The sequence below is a fragment of the Rhinolophus sinicus genome, chromosome 15 (assembly GCF_057876585.1).
Source record: "Rhinolophus sinicus isolate RSI-liver-muscle chromosome 15, RSI-T2T, whole genome shotgun sequence".
Lineage (NCBI taxonomy): Eukaryota > Metazoa > Chordata > Mammalia > Chiroptera > Rhinolophidae > Rhinolophus > Rhinolophus sinicus.
The window spans coordinates 107,466,363-107,487,040 of NC_142515.1; the positions used below are offsets into that span (position 1 = coordinate 107,466,363).

Consider the following 20,678-nt stretch of genomic DNA (forward strand, 5'->3'; position numbering starts at 1 on the left):
TGGGAGCACTATTTTATGTTCCATCTATTTCCCAAACAGTATGATTAATTCATCTAAAATTACATAGCAAAATCATTTTTCTTTTTCAATTTTTATAGCAATTTTAATACTGTTTCTCCATATGAAGTTCATTTTTCTAAATCCTTCTTGAAGTCTAATCAATGTTTCCACACAATCCAAGAGCATATCTGTAACATTTATTAGTTATTAAGTTCAAAGCATTTTAATCATCAGAAAGCTGATTAAAGCCCCAAATAGCCCTACATAATATCAGAGGCTTTGACAAAACAAAACCTATATGTGGGAAAAATTACAAATGATATACGAATGTTTGAATTTAGAGTCAACCGCCGTTTTATTCCATATGCCATCATAAATAACTTTTTAAAAATTATATTTGTCAAATTATAAAGCCTAGCATAATGGAGTCAGCATGGTTTTAGAAATATAATGGTTGTGATTCAAAGCTCAGCTCTAAATCTTAGAAGCTTTCACCTTGAGCAAGTTTCCTAACCTCACTGAGCTCAGTTTGTTAATTAAAAAAAAAAAGGAATACTGATATCTTAATGTGATAATTAAATAAAATACTCAGTGTAAAAGATATTAATATAGTACCTGATGTAGAAACAAGTTAGTTTTCTTTCCATTATATATCGTTAAGAATCCAGCCACAGAGTACATTATATACTTTCAGAAAACATCTACATTTCTCCAAAATCCCTAAGTGGCTAGTTGGCTCATTCAATTCAAAAATTGTTTTTTTAATCATATATTCCTTTTCATGCTCTGACTAATCAGGGTACAGTTGGGAGTACTCCCAGAATTCACAGAAATAACTGTAAGAGATATTGACAATCAGTCAAATATAAAACAATTTGGAAAAAGCTATGTAAAGGGAAACAGTTTGCAATGAGCCATCTAATCTGGACTCAGGATTAGTTAAAAGTAACAAGGTGAACTGATAACTACACCGAGACCTGATGGGCCATGGACATTAGACTTCTGGGTCTGAATTCCATCTTGCTGTGTGGCCTAAGGCAAGTTATTTAACCTCCCGGGGCCACAAATTCCTTGTCAATAAAAACAGTCCCAGTTTTTCAAAAGAATTACATGAGATGCAATACTGAAAGCATGAAACCTGGCACAAAGAGAGTACTCCAAAAAGTTACCTAATTGAGTGTAAGTTTTATTAACATTATTATCATCATACCTATTATCACCACTTTGAAAAGATCAACTATTATTGACACCATTCCTATTCTATTGCTGTGAAGATGTTACTTGAAAGTTTACTTAATTACTAAACATCAAAACTAACATTAATTTTATAAATTTTTCAAATATTTAAAAAAAACATTTTTTTGTGTCCTAGCTGTCAAGCACTATGGTAGTTGCTAGCCAACACAGAGCTCAATACAATACAATAGAATACTAGAAAACAAAGAAACAAACAAACACACAACCACAACAAAACTGGACTTTAATTCACATTGCACTCACTTAAAACATTTTGATTCACAATGGCAACCTTGTTCTATGGACTACCAACATAAAACATCTATCTGTAATTATGTTCCAGACTAAATTTAATGTTTATGAAAGAGACTCAGTTAGCAAGCAGCTTCGCTGTGCTTGGTTAAACATTCTTTCCTTCCTTCATTTAGTCATTCATTCAATAGTTATGCATTAAGGCCTTCCTATGTTCGAAGTTTTAAGCTGCAAGTCTGAGAAAGATAAAAACCTGAGGTCCATACCCTCGGGAAATAATAATTAAACAAGTAAGGGAATACTTGTTAGGGACACTAAGGGAGATGATACTTGATGAGAGAATAAGTGATTGCACCAGAAACCAGGGATCAGAGAAGTCTGGAGAAGGTGAGTCTCAGGAGATTATTAGAGAGTGGGCAGAATTTTGACAGTGGTGAAATCAAGGAAGGGCAAGTCTAAAGACAGAAGCAAAAAGTCACTGTTTCTTAAGCACTTCATCAACAACACAAAAGAATCGTTAAATATCAAGCTACAGAAAATGGCAGAAATAATCAAGATCATCACTAAAAGAGGACAGAGCAAGAGATAGAGGTTTTGGAGTGATCAGTGGAAAGGTAGGAGTTAAAATTAAGACCGAAAAATAAACAAAGAACTCTTAAAATGCAAGAACAACCTGATTAAAAAAAAAAAATGGGCAAAATATCTTAACAGACACGTCACCAAAGAAGTTATACAGATGGCAACTAAGAATATGAAAAGATGTTCCACATCACATGTCATTAGGAATTGCAAATTAAAACAATGAGATACCACTACATTCCTATTAGAATGGTCAAAATCCAGACACTGACACCACCAAATACTTAGGATGTGGAGCAAAAGGAACTCTCATTCATTGCTAGTGGGGCTAGAAAACAGTACAGCCACTTTGGAAGACAGTCTGGCAGTTTAGTACAAAACTAAACACACTCTTACCATATTACACTACTTGGTATTTACCCAAAGGAGATGAAAACTTAAGTCCGTACAAAACCTTATATATAGATGTTTATAGTAGCTCTATTCATAATTGCCAAAAGTTGGAAGCAACTTTGATGTCCTTCAGTAGATGAATGAATCTGGACTCAGGATTAGATAAACTGTCGTACATGCAGACAATGGAATGTTATTCATCACTAAAAAGAAATGAGCTATCACACCATGAAAAGACATGGAGGTAATAAATATATATCACTAAGTGAAAGAAGCCAGTCTGATTGATTCCAACTACACACATTCTGGAAAAGACAGAACTATGGAGACAGTGAAAAGATCAGTGGTTGCCAGTGGATAGGGGGGAAAGAGAGATAAATTGGCGTAGCATAAAGGATTTTTCGGTCAGTGAAATTCTTCTGTATGAAACTATAATGGTGGATACATATAATCACACATTTGACAAAATGCATAAAATGTACACACCAAGAGCAAACCCTAATGTAAATTATGGACTTTAGGTGATGATGATGTGTCAGGGTAGGCTCATCAATTGTAACAAATGTACCACGTTTGGGGATGTTGGTGGGAGGACGGTGCATGTGTGGGGAGCAGGGCGTAAATGAGAACTCTGTACTTTCTGCTTAATTGTGCTGTAAACCTCAAACTGCTCTACAAATAAAGTCAACAGTTAAAAAGCGAATGCAAAACAAACTGTAAACAAAATGAAAGGGAATAAATGCAAAGTTAAAAAATTATCCAAATTTTGGAGAGAAGGTAAAAGGAACATTATTTGCCTTTTCAATATCATACTCAAATATTGTCTAACAACCCCACCTAAGGGTTGTATTCTCCAGGAAAATGTAATTTTGATGGACGTGCCATTTTCTATTGATTAGGGCCTAGACTCGGTAAAAGTAGATAAATTATAGAAGATTAATAAATTACAAATGATTTTTATCGGTAGAGATGCCAATGATTTTTGTCAGGTAGAAAAGATATTCCCCAAAATTATGCCTTTATTGCCTCATGGAACATTAACAAGTCTGCATCTAATTTAGCAATCTAATTTCAGCATTCTTTCTTTTGCTTCAGTCTCCGGAATCCTCCACTGAATCAGCTTTATGATCCTGCTGGTTCCCTCATTAATGAGTTAAATAACTCACTGACATGATCTTACTATATGTATATTTTTAACTTTCAGAAATTTTACTCTGTCCTCTAAAAAGTTAAACATAGAATTACCATATGATCCAGCAGTTCCGCTCCAAGTTATATACCCCAAAAAATTTGAAAGAGGGGACTCCAACAGATACTTTTACACCTATGTTCATAACAGCATTATTCACAACAGCAAAAAGGTGGAAACCACCCAAGTTTCCATCAACTGATAAAGGGATAACCAAAATGTAGTATATACACATACAGACAATGAAAGATTATTCAGCCATAAAAAGGAATGAAATTCTGATTCATGTTACAATATGAACCTTGAAAACATTACCGGGAAAAAAAAAATCTAGACTAAGGGAGAGTTTTTCCAATATTACTACTTAGAATGGGAATGGGAAAAGAAAAAATTGGAATGGGAAAAGAAAAAAACATAACCCTAGGGTGATCAAACTTTAAAGGGCAATCTAGAGGACTGAGAAAAAGAAGAAAACCCTGGGAATGTGAAGAAAAATGGGAATGGAAAAAGAAAAAAAAAATAACCCTAGGGTGATCAAACTTTAAAGGGCAATCTAGAGGACTGAGAAAAAGAAGAAAACCCTGGGAATGTGATTTCCACATTCCCACAGCAAATGGGCAAAAGCTTTGAGATGGTCAACAGCAACAAGTGCCATAGAGGGTCAAGTACAATCAAACTGAACACTCTCAGCAAATAAGGAAGCCATTGAAGATTTTAGCAAAAACATTTTTGGTAGAATAACATATAAAAAGTAAGATTACAGAGGATTAAGATTATAATTATTCTTAACAGCAATCTGCTCCTAGCTCACAAATCTTGAGAGCGCTAAAATACGGTTTTTGAGCCTATCCTGAATTCTTCTTTCTTTCAGTGCACTACTGTCAGCTAAAAACTTACACATAACCTGAGTCTCTACTGTAATCCTTTTTTTTTTTAATTGTATTTTTTAGTCGAACTCCGGAGTTATGTTACAATGAGCATCACTGAAAAACTGAAAATTGCTTTTTTTGCATCGTTTTTGATCATTATGTGTTACTATTTCATTATGAAAGTGCCTTACAGATGCTTTTCTGTTAGCTATGTAGCTATATACTATTAGGATTCAATGCAGGTTGCAGCAAGCTTATATATCTTTTAAGAAGGTTTTAAAATTTTACAACTTAAATTAATAGTTTGCATTCAACATTCATTAAAAGATAAAAGCTCATTAGTTAGTATGCTTTGGTTAATGTTTTATGAACACTTCTAAATGATTGCTAGTTATTGGCATTTCAAATGCTCTATATTAAGATAACTATCTTTGAAACCTTTTTATTTTCATTTTCAATTACTCAATCACAATAATTATAGCTCTATCGTTTATTTTGCAATGAACAAATTTCCAGCCAAAACAGACTTCTTTTATCAATGGGAAATTACTTAATTGTTTTTAGACAACTTGGTGACAAATACTACTCATTGTTCATTCCAAATAGCACACTGTTACTCATTATTTGGAAAGTGGATGGTCTCCAAAATTTTCAGTACCAATTAACACCCAAATTAAACTATTTCTTCAAGGCAATAAAACATTTCATAACAAGACATTGAAAATGATTAAGTTTCATTAATGATATTTTAATATTAAGAACAGTTTATAGTTCGTATTGCTGTTAGGATAGCTCTTCTGGAAACCTGTCACATATGCAACCCTTATCTCATTTGGTTTCTTTAAATTATGATAAAAATTAGCATTGAAGAAAATAAAGGAGAGCAGCTCTCATAGCATCTGGCAGCATTATAATTAAAGTTCTGTCAACAGAACTGTTATGCGCCTGCTTTGAAAATAATTTAAATGTAGTCGTTTGTGAGGTTAAAAGTTTCATCTAAGAATTTCAAGATAACAAAATGCCAGTAAAAGTTCCTAGGTTATAGTTCAGCAGTTTTTTTCATATGTCATTTAAAAAAAAAACATTTTTCATTAAATATTATTTAATAACACCTTATGAATATTTACCTTTTCTAGATCTAGGCCAATATTCCATTTTTATTAGGAGTGCCTGCTAGGTGGTGCAATAGTGCCATACTAAACTATACACTCCATAAGAGTAGCAGTCTGCTGAATTGAAAGTGCCCAACACACTTCTATTATAAATGCAAGGGTAAAGAAATGACCTCTGTGACATTTTGACAGGTTAGGATATTTGCTTAGCATTATGCACACCGTTAATTTAATTTTCCTATAGCAAGCAATAACAGTGACAAATTACTGGATGGAGAAAAATAAAACTTGGGCATTCTCATCCTTCCTTATTGCCTAATACAATATTCTCCCTCATGATGTTTAATCACCAATGTTTCTGAAATAATAAAGCTAGGAGAAAAAAGGTAAAGAGGAAAGTATGAATGACAAATTATATTGTTCTTCATTTTAAGGCAGAAACACAAAAGAAGTCACTTTGACAAAGAAAAGAGACAGATACAGTATATATTTTAACTACCAGGAACAGATTCTCTTTTAAATTACCTTTATTGTGATTAATGAGTGAGAGAGTTCAGTGATCACTGAATAAGAAAACCACTGGTTATTTTGGCATTTCCATACATTGAAAAAATTATATATATATATATATCTGAATATCTATCTCTATCTATCTCTAACTCTATGTATCTATCTATCTATCTATCTATCTATCTATCTATCTATCTATCTATCTATCCATCCATCCAATCAGAAAACCTTCCAGCAGCATTTCGGAGTTAAAAATCAACAAGTGTTCATCAGCATGTGTATTAGTTTCCTATTGCTGCTGTAACAAAATTATCAAAAACTTAGTGGCTAAAAACATGACAAATTAGTATCTTACAGTTCTGGAGTTCAGAACATCAAAATCAGAGCCACTATGCTCAAACCATCGCATCCTCAGGGTTGGTTCCTTCTGGAGGCTTTAGGAGGGAGTCCATTCCCTTGCTTTTTTTCAGCTTCTAGAGGCCACCTACATTCCTTGACTTGTGACTTCTAGCTTGTATCAGACAAGCTCATACTGTCTTCATTGCTTCTTTTACTACTACTTACTCTGATCCTCCTGCCTCCCTCTTAAAATACCCTTGTGATTATACTAGGCCCACTTGGATAACAAGGATAGTCTCCCCCATCTCAAGTTCCTTAATTATATCACACACACAATGTCTGTGTAAAATAACATCACAGGTTCTGAATAATGGAACTGGGACATTGTGGGGGAAGCATTACTTAGCCTACCACAGGGTATAAACCCTAAAGATAAATAATATGAGAAAAAAGCAAACATAAAACCATTTTAAGGTTTGTGTATCTGAGATGTAAAATAGAAAAAAATGGGACAATTATGTCTAAGATTATTCTATAATAAGTGAAATCATACTGGAAAGTTAGTAACAAAAGCAACAAAATACAAAGTATAATAAACTATGACAAATTTTAAAGACAGCAGTTTAAATCTCTATACAAGGAAATGTGGAAAACAAAATTGTACTTAAAACAACAAAAAGGAGTAATTGGCAAGAACTAGCAATAAGCTCTTTTAGCTGATCCCAAATATGACTTTTCTTTCTTGACAGGCACTACTATGTTGCTCAAAAAGAGTTGAAGTCTATTATTAAAACAAACAAAAAAGTAATGCAGCAGAAAGACACAGAAAGTCTGACAGGATCATGAATTGCACTGCAATAATAATTTAATATAATTACAAAGCATGCCTAAACCAAAGAAAGAAATGGATTATATAAACAGTCTTTTATTTCCATGAAAGAGCTCTTATGTATTTCTGATGAGGTAAAGTGCCTGTGTATAGATTATTATAATGAACTGTAATACCCAATTTTTACCCCATGATTGCAATAGTTCATATTTTCAATGTGGAAAATCCTACTGATTTAAGCTAAAGGTAAGACTTGAATGGAAAAAAAATCAGCAAATATTATAAGCATAACTATAGAGCTGATGCCGCATAGTGTCTAACAAACCATCCTTCTCACTGTTTTAAATGCTCTTATTTCAGTTGTCACAACTAGTACCATATAAATTGATAAAATTAGGATGATTACATTTATTTGACAATTTTGGTGATGCTACTATTAATGTCAATAAATACCACTTACAATATTAATAATGATACCTTACAAAAATGTAAGATAGCAGAATGTAAATCAATACAGAGATATGAGAAATAGGAACAATAAAGCTATAAAATGAGATCATAAAACAAGCTGAAGGAACATATAACCACAGAGGTATGAAAGAGCTTAAGGGACATAAACATGGCTGCCAGTTTTCCTCCACTACCCAATTATAGTTTGTGAATAAATGTGAGGTTAGTTTCAGTTTAGCCAGCAATTTACAGCATCAGAACTGAAAAAAAACAAACAACAACAACAACAAAAAAAAAAAAAAAAGGAAAAAGAAAAGCAGGAGGGAACGTTTTTCAATTAGAATTGATTAACATTTCCTGACAGCAGTGCTAATGCCTATGACCTTGATTGCTTCTTTATTTGATAATTAGTTTTGTACACTAGAGGACTAGGTTGCCTTGTCCCTTCAGAAGCTGCCCTACTTCTGTCAGCCACCTGACTTGCAGCTATTCATATTACATTCACCCCCAAGCTCTGAGTTCTACATTATGTTTTCCACAATAAGCAACTTCCAGTTGAAGTAATTAGGTTTGAACTAAAGAGGAAAGTGTTCACCACCCAGAGTCAGTTTACCTTCCATCACCATATATTTGACCCCTCTTTTCCCTCTTCTACTGCAATATATAGATAATATTGTAGAAATATATACTTGAAACCTATATAATTTTACTAAACAATGTCACCACAATAAATTTAATACTTTTTTTTAAAAAAAGTGACAATGTAGCAATATCTTGCCCATCTTGGGAACAGGATCATTAATAAAACTCAAAATCTAAAAATAAATAAAATAAAATAGGGAAAGTGTTGGGTAATATTGAGACTTCCCAAATTTTAGGACTTCCTTTACTTCAGCAGATCTTTGTATGGTAAAGTTCTAGGGAATTATTAATAAATAAACCCACAAATGTATTATAGGGCTACTAACACACTTATAAATGGTTCATTTTCTTTAAGATGAGATTTTATCGTGAAATATTACATTAATTTGCAAATGCATGAAAACCGAAGTGACCATTCACTGAGAGTTACTGTGCCAGGCAAAATATTTTATTGGATTTATTTGCTTTATTTTTGTAATTTTTTTTCACTCTTTTTAGGGTACAGCAAATCAAGTATAAAGTAGATACAAGAATAAGCCTGTGTGATATTGTAACTCACACACTGTCCACCATATTGTCTCCACAAACATATATTCTGTATTTGGTCAAATCCATTGCTCTCTGTTTTCCCAACCTCTTGTTTTGGGGGGGGCTTTATGTTTGTTTTGTTTTCTTAAAAAAATATGCTCTCTGGCTATTATTGAAAAGACAAGATATAACAAAAACTGGCAAAGATGTAGAGAAAAGGGAACTATTGCACACTATTGGTGGAAATTAAAACTGGTACAATCACTATGGAAAATGGTATGGAGGTTCCTCAAGAAATTAAAAATAGAACTACCACGCGACCAAACAATCCACTTCTGGTTATATATCTAGCTCCAAAAGAAACAAAACTATTATCCAGAAAAGATATCTGTATTCCATGTTCATTGAAGCATTATTAACAATATCCAAAGTATGAAAACAACCTAAGTGTCCATCAACAGATGAATGAATCAAGAATATGTGGTGTATATATACAATGGAATATTATCTGGGCTTAAAAAAAGAAGGAAATTCTATAACTTGCAACAACATGAGTGAACCTGGAGGATATTTTGCTAAATAAAATAAGCCAGACAGAGAAAGACAAATACCTCATGGTACCACCTATATGTGGAATCGTAAAAAAAAGTAAAAGTCAAATTCATAGAAATAGAGTGTAGGAAAGTGGTTGTCAGGGACTTAGGAGTGTGGGAAATAGGGAGAGCTTGATAAAGGTACCAAATTTTGGTTATAAGATGAATTCGATCTGAGGATCTAATGTATAACAAACAAGGTGACTATAGTTGATAATACTATCGTATAATTGAAATGTGCTAAAACAGAACTTAAATGGTCTCACAAAAATAAAATTAAAGATAAATATGTGAGGTGATGGATGTGTTAACTCATTTGGGGGAATCATTTCACAATGTACATGTATATCAAATCATCACATACACTTTAAATATCTTACAATTTTATTTGTCAATTATACTTCAATAAATCTGGGAAAAATAAAGCCCAGGTTATTGAAAGAAAAAAAGAGAGAGAAACATCCTCTCATAATATAACTCTTATCCATACATATATACCCTTTTAGTTACCCTCCTGAGACATTACTACTGACCAGTATTTGTACCAGGTAATGAACAACAAGTTTTATCTTAGATCCATTTTTTCCTTAGAAGACATCTTAATGTTATCTATATATCTATAACAACTTGTGCCTGTCGTGACTATTATGCAACAAGTTATCAGGCCATTTATTTTTGACAAGATTAAGCAAATATATAAAATATGACAGCCTCAAAAGACATGTCTATAAAACTCTGTTTTGCAGGGATGTATGAAATAAACATTGCTGAAAGCAAAAAGATAATAATTATATTAAAGTAGAATATTTAAGTCTACTTGATGAGTGTGACTCCAATTCTGAACCTTTAGACTGTGTCTGCACAACACAAAGTGAAAGGAAAATTGGGTTTCATTCAGATTATTTCAGAAACAAAACAAAACAAAACAACAAATACAAATAATTTGGCTCCTCTGGATAAAAGTCTGTAGAATTTCAAAAATTAAGACTCTACAATAACAACATTATTCAGTCTGCTATTTAACCAAATAAATGTTCTCATGAATCTATTCTTTAAACATTTTTTGCCAACTGTTTTATGGTTACTTTGACTCACTTTGTGCTAGGTAAATAGAAGAATGTGTTTGTTCATTCATTCAATCAATATCAGTTAATATAAGAAATTATTTATTTATATGTTCACTATTGAGTGCCTATGGTCTTGTGTATTTTATGGAAAATGAAGAAGTAGAATACATTATCCTTGACTTTAAGAGATTTATAGTCCATTAGAGAATAAAAAGAATACACACAAAAATATTTTAATTACTGTAGAGGCTATCAGATTTAATTAACAAATAAATGATAGAGATGAAAGACCTGGATTGTAAAGAGAACAGGAAATGAGTCAGAGTAACCATACAAAGGTTCTGATTAGAAGATAAGAGATCAAGATGAGGGATAAATATAGGAGCATAGACTCCAGAGGTTGAATCTGGTCCCAGCAATAAATACTCTAGGCTAGCTACTGTGATGAATCTGTGCAGGGGAATAATAAAAGATTTGTTAAGAATTATGAAATATTTTATTATAATCCTCAAGTAATCCATAAAAAAGTTCTCCCTTTTCTAGCATCCCTTTCTCCCAGGTGTTTTCAACTTGATACAATCAAGTAACTACTGATGGGACCTAGAGAAGATGAGGTATCTGATGTTTGAAAGGCATTCAATATTTATTAAAGAACAGGCATATTAATGATATGTACTGAGCTATGACACATAGGTAGCCTTTATGCAAATGAGAAAAAATATCCTTGCATTGGTTGTCCTAAAATGCAAAATAGAGTTGGGGATGTTTTCAACAGACTGTAACATCTTGATAGTGGTTTCGGATTAGTGTAGTGGTGCCATGAAAGATAAAACAGGGTATAGAGAAAAGTGTAGAGACCGAATAACTCCTCTTAAATTTTCACCTTGAGAAAATGACATCTCAACTCTTCCAAAGTGAAGTGCTTTGATAGACTAATCATACTTTCAATTAATGAGTGCTATACTTGTCTCCTGAGTAATATATATTGTATTTGGCAATATATATCATATTTTAGAGCTGTCTTCTACTGATCTGTACTGTATATCTATGTCATTTAGGTGAACTAAAGAAGGCACTGGAAGTGAATTTTGGACTTAATTACAAAATTTTCTTTTAAATTATTATCTAAAAAATGTTTAAATATTGTCTAAGAAAATCAATTATTCAGGAGCTAAATACATGCTTCTATAAAAAAATCAGATAACATTTTCATTATAATTAGATAAAAAAAATAGGCATCATAATTTAAACGCAATGTACAATTGCTTTTGTGACACACTATTTTGATACTAGGAATAAAGGAAAAAATAGTTTCAATCATTCTTTCTCTAGTCTGGGATATCCCCTTAATAACTATACTGTGTTCTAACCATTATTACTAGGTTTTCAATCCAAACCTTGTATTATTACTTAAGAAGAATTTAAGTATCTCAAAAAAACAAAAACAAAAATCAAGAACAACAAAAAAACATGGGCCTTCTTTCTCCCACTGAACTATCATTTCAGCATGTGGTTTTTTAAAAAGGGCACACATCTATATTCTAAAACATCAAAAAGAAAGTGGACTTGATTGAATGTCTTTTGAGAAGCTAAGGGATAATTACATCACACATCACTCAGGAAATTTAATCATACTTTATAGCTGTTTTTGTCCCGAAAGTCCAACTCATCATGAATGGCAGCTGCTCCCCGAATCCTTTCTTTTCTGTTCCTTCCAGACAGGACCCTGCCTGTCACTCCTTGCCACTCTTCCTTTGTTTTTCCTTGCTCTTTCTCTGGGTTACACAATCAGAGAGCTCTATGGCCATATTTTATGAAAATCAATTTTGTTTTTTACAATTCTCTGCTCCATACATCATAAAATTAGCACAACAGAAAAAACAAAGATTCTCCTCAGGAAATTGAAAGAAAACAAACAAACAAACAGTGAACACTTAATAGTTTTGAATGCTCATACAAATAATTACATTATAGTAAAAAAAAAAATGTTGCTCCATGTATTCATTGCATAAATCCATTTCCTAGGTGGTATCCAGTTAACTGTTCAGAGTGAATACAGTAATTCTTCCAAGATTGTACCTTTTAATGCAGTATTAAGGCTAAATTTAAATTACATAGGCCCTGAAATCACTGATTTACCAAAATCTTGGAATTGCATTATTTAATATTAGGGGAGAGCATGCATTTTTTTCCTTAGAGTTACTCAGTATTTTCCAGTTTTAATATTACATTCATTATGCTCTAGTTTAAATTTTGATAATTAAAAATATTAAATTAATTGCACTATTACCATTGTTGTCTCTTGAATGGATCCAAAACTGTTGATAAAAATGTTGACAACTACATCAACAGGAATGCCTGTGAATAAAAATAAAAATAGAGTCTATAATTAGGAGATATGAAAACTTGATCAGAATTTTCATATTTCATGGTTTACGCATTTGATTTTATATTTTTTTCCCAATCCACGAGATGTAAAATTATAAATCAGTTCGCAATTGCTATTAACTTCTTTTTCTAAATAGGTATAATAACACAAATAAAAAATGAGTTAAATTGTAATTTATGATATTTTCATTCAGATATATTTATTTCTTAAATTGTAAAGACTGGGAAAATACATTTGCCTTTCAAAAATTTTCAAATCAGGCTAATGCATTTACTTTAAGAAAATATAAATTATTTTTTTAAAAAGTCATTCTTAAAATACAGTTTAATTTTTTGCATTTTTACAATTATCCCAAATTCTTACTTTACTTGGTAAAGAAGTATTCAATACACTGTACTTAAAATTACTATATTTCTATTTTTAATTCATGAAAATGGAAAGTTAATCAGAAATATAACTGAGTCATTATAAAGATTTTTGCCTGACCTTTCGGAAAATAATTTGAAAGTTCATGGAGTGAGAACGAAGGTATAATGTTGCAAACTTTTTTTTTTAATTCATTGTGGGCTGCTGGTTGGGCTAACAAAGGGTAAATGTGAATTTAGCCTTTCAGCCACATAACCACTGACTGATGAAAAACAGGTGGTGAATCAATATATGGTAGACATGTGACAATCCAGACCATGGCTGTTGTTGAAAGTAACTGAATAGGTTCTGGTAATGAACAAAAACCCTGTTTTTACAACATAGTTGTATAACTTCAGTTGACTAGAAGCAGCTGCAGACTTTTTTTTTTTTTTTTCTGTAAAGGAAAAAAAAATCAAGCTTTATAATGTTAATCTGATCTACATTAATACCTGTCCGTAGGATTACAGTTTTCCAGAGGAAATCTGTTCATATAGCTTTTCCTAACTCATCAAGAGGACAAAGAAAGAAAAGGAAGTTTGCACAATTGTACAATCTTCTTGTGACTTTTATTGCAAGAATGGATTTTGTTCTTGAAAGGTGTGATAAATAGTAATATTTTGTTCAAGTAAAAACAATCTATGTTGTAGAAAACATAGTCACTTTTATTCACACAGTTAGCATGGTTTTAAAACCATATGGCCATCTTTTTTTCAGCAAGAGTAGAGGGAATATTTAATCAATATGAAAAATAATTTTTTTTGATTTTTAATCTAAATACACATCAGAATTGTTCTCTATCCCTAAATCAGTTTATGGCCACTTTCCTACAAACTATAACCTTGGTGTCTGTGAATGAAAGCCAGCTCTGTATCCAGAACCTAAATTTAAATCACTGAGGTTAAGAATACTAAGTACTCAGAAAATCCATTGCAGACGTTAGCTCATTAATTCACAATATACATTAAAAAAAGGAACCACATAAAACTATTAAAATTAATATTTTGCTTATCTTTGAACATTTTTGGCATTAAATTGCTCTGAAACTAAGTATATTACAGGACAGTTACATGTCAATTTAAAATCATTGTTTTGTATGTCACAAGTAAATTATTTTATACAGGTAAAATTAATTTTTAAAATGCAAAGAATGAAGGTATTTGGGGAAAAAAACAAACCTTTAAAATTTGGTCTTATCCTGGGATCATAACTAACCAATAGCCTATTCAAGATATTGCTGGTGGAGTTGGCAGGGACTCGGGCAAGGTCTTCCGCTGACTGCTGGCTGTAAGAGAAAAAAACAAAACAAAATCTTGGTGAGTGTTTAGAAATAGCAAGCAACGAGAATGCGTAATTTTCACTGGAAAAAAGACTTTGCTTTTTGAGAGAAATCTATAAATTATAGCATGATGTTTCCAAGTAGAAGTAAATAAAAAGTAGTAGACATTGTCAGAAGCCCAAAAGATATTTGTTAGAAAAGCAAACAAAAAACCTATTTTAGCACTTAATTTTACCATATGCATCAAACACTGTCCTAAATACTCCAAGTTACTTTATTTTAAGTAAAATTAGACAGACATCTTACTTGTCCTGAAGTAACCTGCAACTGAAATCTAGACAAGCACAAAGGGTGTACAGGCAATGTGATAACAGCAAAGGAAAAAAAAAAAAAAAAAAAAGGTTTGAAGACTGTATAATAACATTAACCTTCTGCCTAAGCAAAGGAGTATGTGAATACCGTAGGATGGTATGGCAAGAGACATTTATAAAATTAAACTGCCCAAGAAATACACAATGAATGTTCTCATTGAGTACAATATGTCCAAAGGGGTGTGAAAATACATAAATACACTTATTAAAGGAAACCTCATTTAAAATGGAGTCGGGAAGCCCTGTAGGGGGTGCTCTCACGCAAGTACCCCTTCTTGGCAGCCTACAATAACAGGAAGAAGGAATATTAAGAATTATTTCAACAAAGGACAACCCTTTTCACACAGGAATTTTATCTCCTGCGTTTAAGAAAAGGAAGGAGGATCGCTCCTGCCGCAGCAACAATACACTAACCACCGCTTTTGCAAGCTATGATAAAGCAGCACAACCTCAAACTCTTGTTCTTCAATGAACGACCCTCCCCAATTTCCTCCTAAAACCTAGTAAAAGCTAACCTTCACTTTGTCTCTTTGTACTTGCCTATGGTTCACCATAACTTGCTTGTCCTAAATTGCAGTTCTTTACTATTACCAAATAAACTCAGTTTCCACAGTTTTTTTGTTTGTTTGTTTGTTTGTTTTTTGTTTTGTTTTTGTTTTTTTTGTTTTGAGGTTGACTAGGGAAATTGGTAAAAGAAGTTTCTCTATTATCAGATAAATTAAACAAGTATATCTCTATACTCTATAGAGCTATAAGATATTACGATCTCTTTCTTTATATATATAGATATATAGTATATATATATATATCTGTATATAGCATACATATAGTATATGTCCGTGCACGCGTGTATTTGGTGTCAACTATCAGAAACGGTAAAACTGCCCTGTTTTTCTATTTCAATTAACTTTGGACAATGGATCTGGACTATTGGTACTTGCTTGAGAGCACTTAAAAAAGACACAAACCACACCTTCTCAGAAACCAAATGGAAAATGTTTAGTTGTTTATTATTTGTTTGTTTTATCACCCATGAAATCTTATCATATAATCATTTTCTCAAAACAAACAAAAAAAGAATCCATGAGAATCACAAGGAAGATTAAAACTACTTGGAGCATCTACCACTGTCCACTCTGTATTGATATGGTAAAGTGTCATTTTTATAAATGATATTAATTTATATGAAGCAAATTTAGATGTATTGGGCATGGCTGTTTTGAAATTCCAGCTCTTACCTATCAGGCAATTCTGTTCTGAGTTAATTGTCATACAATCTGCTCTTAAGATACAACCACTAGATGTGAGATATGACTGATGTTAAGAAATTTGGAAAAAAAATCTAAAAATACTATGAATTGATACAAACTTTTCAAGTAGATATCAGACAAAGTCCAAAACATTAAAGAAAAAAACATGAAAATCAATTAGTTAAACCTCCCAAAGTTGCAGGGGATTATATAGATTTTTAAAATTGCTTCTCATGGTTTTCTCAGCTCCAATACCATATCTGCAGAGAGTTGGGGACTGGTAATAAGATTTTCCATTTCATTGTAGGTTAAACTGTAACCTCCTTAGAGCCAACTGTTTCCTTATCAAAGATAGAAAACTCTAAAGAGAATGAGGGTATGTGGGAAAATTGGATATTAGGAAGCAAATTAGTGTTCAAACTCATCTACAAGGTTTCTCATTCAAAGGATGAAAATAGAATTGATTAATAGCAAAACATGCTTGTATTGGTTCAATTAAGGATTGCTATTATTGTGCCTCTTGATATAAAATCCTTCACAGGTACATTCCTTGAATGAAAGGACAAGACAACATAATGACAATTAACAGTAGTTTGTAGTAGGGAACTTTCCAGCCTAGTACTTTTCTTCCAGCTGTGAAGGGTGGAAGAATATGCCACCCTAATATATGTCTCTTCGGCATAAGGATCATTTTGAGCTAAAGGCACTTGAAAATCAGCAAATGCAGTGAGAGTCTTTCTTTCAACTGTCCTTATCTGCCTAAAAACAGATCCTCCAAAAGGCACTCCATTGTCAGAGATCCTCTCCCCAGGAATTTCATCAAATAGGAAACACTTTCATAGCAGGATAAGAGACTAGAAGTGGACACGACACCCAGACAAACTTTGTCATAAACTATCATATAACTGATCTATTTTTCTAAGGGCCCATTCACCTTTCCTAAAAATTGTTTATTCTCCCTTAAGTGGCTTATATCCCTCCTCCCCTCCCCCTATTAAGATGATATATAAGCTCTCAAATCTCAGGACTTATTTTGGGTTTTCACTTTTTTTTTTTTTTTTTTGCTGTGATGTCCCTATACATGTAATATTAAAAATTAATAAATTTGCATACCTTTTCTCCTATTAATCTGCCTACTTATTTCCAGTTTACGTAATAGACCCAGTTATACTCCATAAGCTGTGTCAATCAAACTTGTTTTCTAGCCATTCTAACTCAAAAAAATTTCTACCAAATTTTATCCTAACTCCCACTCACTCGCTCAGAATAAACCCCCCTTCCTGGAATATTGTAACTTCCACTCCTCATTCTATTAATCTAAACCAAACCTGTCCTTTAACATTGATTTTCTAAAATCTTGCCTCAATGATCCCACCTTATTCTAATGAATACAAACTGATAAATATATGTTGGCAATTATTTTGTGCTTTCTTTTCCTATCCACGTGTGTATTACCAACAAGGTAGGATACAGACTGTATGATTCTTGAGGGAATCATGGCCTCTATATTTTTGTAATTCCCTGAATTGCTTCTATAGTATTAAATACACATTGGCTCAAGCACTTTCCATCTGCCTGCTTTTCTAAGTAGACTTCAGCCTCAGAATACCTGTGTATGCTATAGCGGTAGCAGTTCCACACATCATTTCTAGATGAAGAGCATTTCTTCCTGAGGTGTCCTCTTAGGAGAAAGGACTCCCCCCGCCCCCTCAGAAGCTTCCCAGATCTGGACATTGCTGAACCAATCACTGGCCAGGGGGAAGAAACAATCACACTTGACTCAGACAATAGTCTAGTATGAAATAGATATTGGAGAACCAACCATTGTGTCCATTACATTCTTTCATTTGATAATCACCGACACTCACTTGCTTAAATGATATTAGCCACCCAGAGACCTGCTTTTTAGCGGAGTGAAAGAGAAAGGCCAGGCTGGTAGAAGAGTGAGCAGTAGGTGAGTAAATGGAACAATAGAGTACATAGGATATGCAGAAATGATGACACAGCAAGGTTAAGAGATTTATTTAAGGTAAAAGAATGAAAAATGAAAACTGGTAATACTGATTTCTAGTTAACATTTTACAAAAAGCCTGCCATAATGGAAGTGAAATATTCTCTATCTTCTTATTACCATCCATCCATATATTGTTTTACATTGCTTTAGGACATTAATATATATTACATCTTACGTTCTATTAGTCTTACTAATTTTTTAAATCACTAGTCCTGGAAAATCCGAATTTGTCCTTTTTGCAACTTATCAGTGTCACTCTTCCCTTGAGACGTCTCCAAATGCTTGTATTTCTCTCCACAGTAAAAATAAATAAATAAATTAAATAAAATAAAATAAATCCTAATTTGTTACCAATAACTCAATGTTGGTTGACAAAAAAAAAAAAATCTCTTGACATTAAAATAAAGGAATATATGAAATATTCTATGCCCCCCTTTTTTTTATTCTTAATTTGTATCAATATACATTTTCATGTCTCTGATGCAGGCAACCTGACATAAACAGTTCACCCTTCTTATATTAGAATTTTAGAGACATTTTAAAAGTTAGGTAAAATCCAATGTAGTTTATGTTCACACACATGGATTTAGAGATTTTTCCTACCTTAAGAAATAGATAAATCATACTTTTTTAGCTGATCAATACTAAATAACATTAAAGTCACCTTTACACATTAAAAAGTCATTTTAAAAGCCTAGATACCTATGCCACTTTCTTCCAAAAAGCTAAACCAATGTGCATTTAGTATATTTTCCTATATCAGCACTTTACTACACATAACCTTATAATTTGGAAAGGGACTAGTATTATTTATATAAAATACGCAGGGATAAGGACAGTTAAATGATTTTAACCAGGTCACCCACACTTAATGCTTGTTTCATTATTAGAATCTTGATATTCTGAATGTCCAGTGTTTCATTCGACTGTGCCATTTTGTTTTATTTCAAGAAATCTATCAACAATTATGATATTATTACAAAACAGGTTTTATTTCATGGAAATATGATATTAATTTAAGAAAACAACTTACTCTACTCAGGCAATGTGATCAAATGACTAGAGAAAATAATATTTTATATCAAAAGCCTTTTACAATCTCTTTTGTTCACTTGCCTAAACTTGAACCGATGTCATTACTAATATGTAAAGTTATGGCAGGAATTTATCAGGCTATATAGCTGTATGATGTAATGTTTTCCAGCTCTAAAGGAAAAATCCAGAAATTTCTTTCCAAAGGGGGAAGCTCAGTTTTCCATTAACTGTAGAGCGTTCATATTTTACATGACCCTTTAGTGACCATGCTGCACAGTTCCATTTCAAAACTGATGTGTCTGAGTATATTGTCTTAATCTCCTCCCTCTAACCAGGAATCTGAGCCCAAAAGGATTGTTTTGCTTTTGCATAAAGTTGTAAATGCCACAGCAATGGTCAAAGTTCTCAGACCCGAATGTGGTATGGCTTATGTCAACATCAGTAATCTGGGAGTGGGAGCTACGAAGTTTTCAGATGGACATGAACTGAAGCAAGTACAAAACAGCAAGGAAAGAGCAAAATATATAATATGTGTGGGTTGTAGTATACCTCCTCTTTTCTCTAGGGCAGTGATTCTTTACCTCTTTTCTAAGTTATAGACACCACTGAGAGTCTGATAAAAGCTGTGTTCTTCCCTGAGAAATGCACACAAACTTTGCAATGCTGAGGGTTCCTGGATCTGTGGACCACAGGTTAAGAAACAACTCCTCGATGTAAATAAATGCTGGTATCCTCATCCAAAGTGAGAGGAAAGGAAAAGAAAAAAAATCAGGTATCTTGTAGACAGAAAATAAGCTCAAAACAAACAAACAAACAAAAAAGGATGATGAGAATATGGCAAAGAGACACAGAAACCAATTGAAAGAGCTCCCAATGGCCAAATCTGGAACAATTTGAGCAATAAAATAAAGTAGTATTGGGTTATATTCTGAACCATAAAATAAAATCCATGAGTCCATATAGATATATGCCTTCCTCCCCAAAACACATAACCCCAGTATAATCATGAGGAAAAAACATAAGTCAAATCCTAATAGCGCAACATTTTACAAAATATCTGACTAGTAGACCTCAAAATTGTCGTGCAATACACAGATGATGTATTATAGAATTGTACACTTAAATCCTATATAATTTTACTAACCAATGTCATCCCAATACATTTAATAACAATTAATTAAAAAAAAAACCGTAATGCTCATTAAATAGAAGGATAATCTGAGAACCTGTCACAGCCAAGAGGAGCCTAAGGAGGCATGGCGACTAGATGTAATGTAATGTCTGGAATGGGGTTCTGGGACAGAAAAAGGAGATTAGGTAAAAACTAAGGGAATGTGAAGAAAGTAT

At 32.6% G+C, this 20,678-nt stretch overlaps 1 protein-coding gene across 2 annotated transcripts in view; it reads right to left on the reverse strand.

Annotated features, from left to right (window-relative positions):
- Window positions 1-20,678, reverse strand: part of GLRB (glycine receptor beta) — a 56,142-nt gene that overhangs the window by 21,090 nt on the left and 14,374 nt on the right. For both annotated transcript variants that reach the window (XM_074338396.2, XM_074338397.2), the window contains exons 3-4: window positions 14,561-14,667; window positions 12,879-12,946 (exon numbers count right to left, since the gene is read on the reverse strand). In XM_074338396.2, coding sequence (XP_074194497.2) covers window positions 12,879-12,946; window positions 14,561-14,667 — 175 coding nt within the window. The remainder of the gene's footprint in view (window positions 1-12,878; window positions 12,947-14,560; window positions 14,668-20,678) is intronic.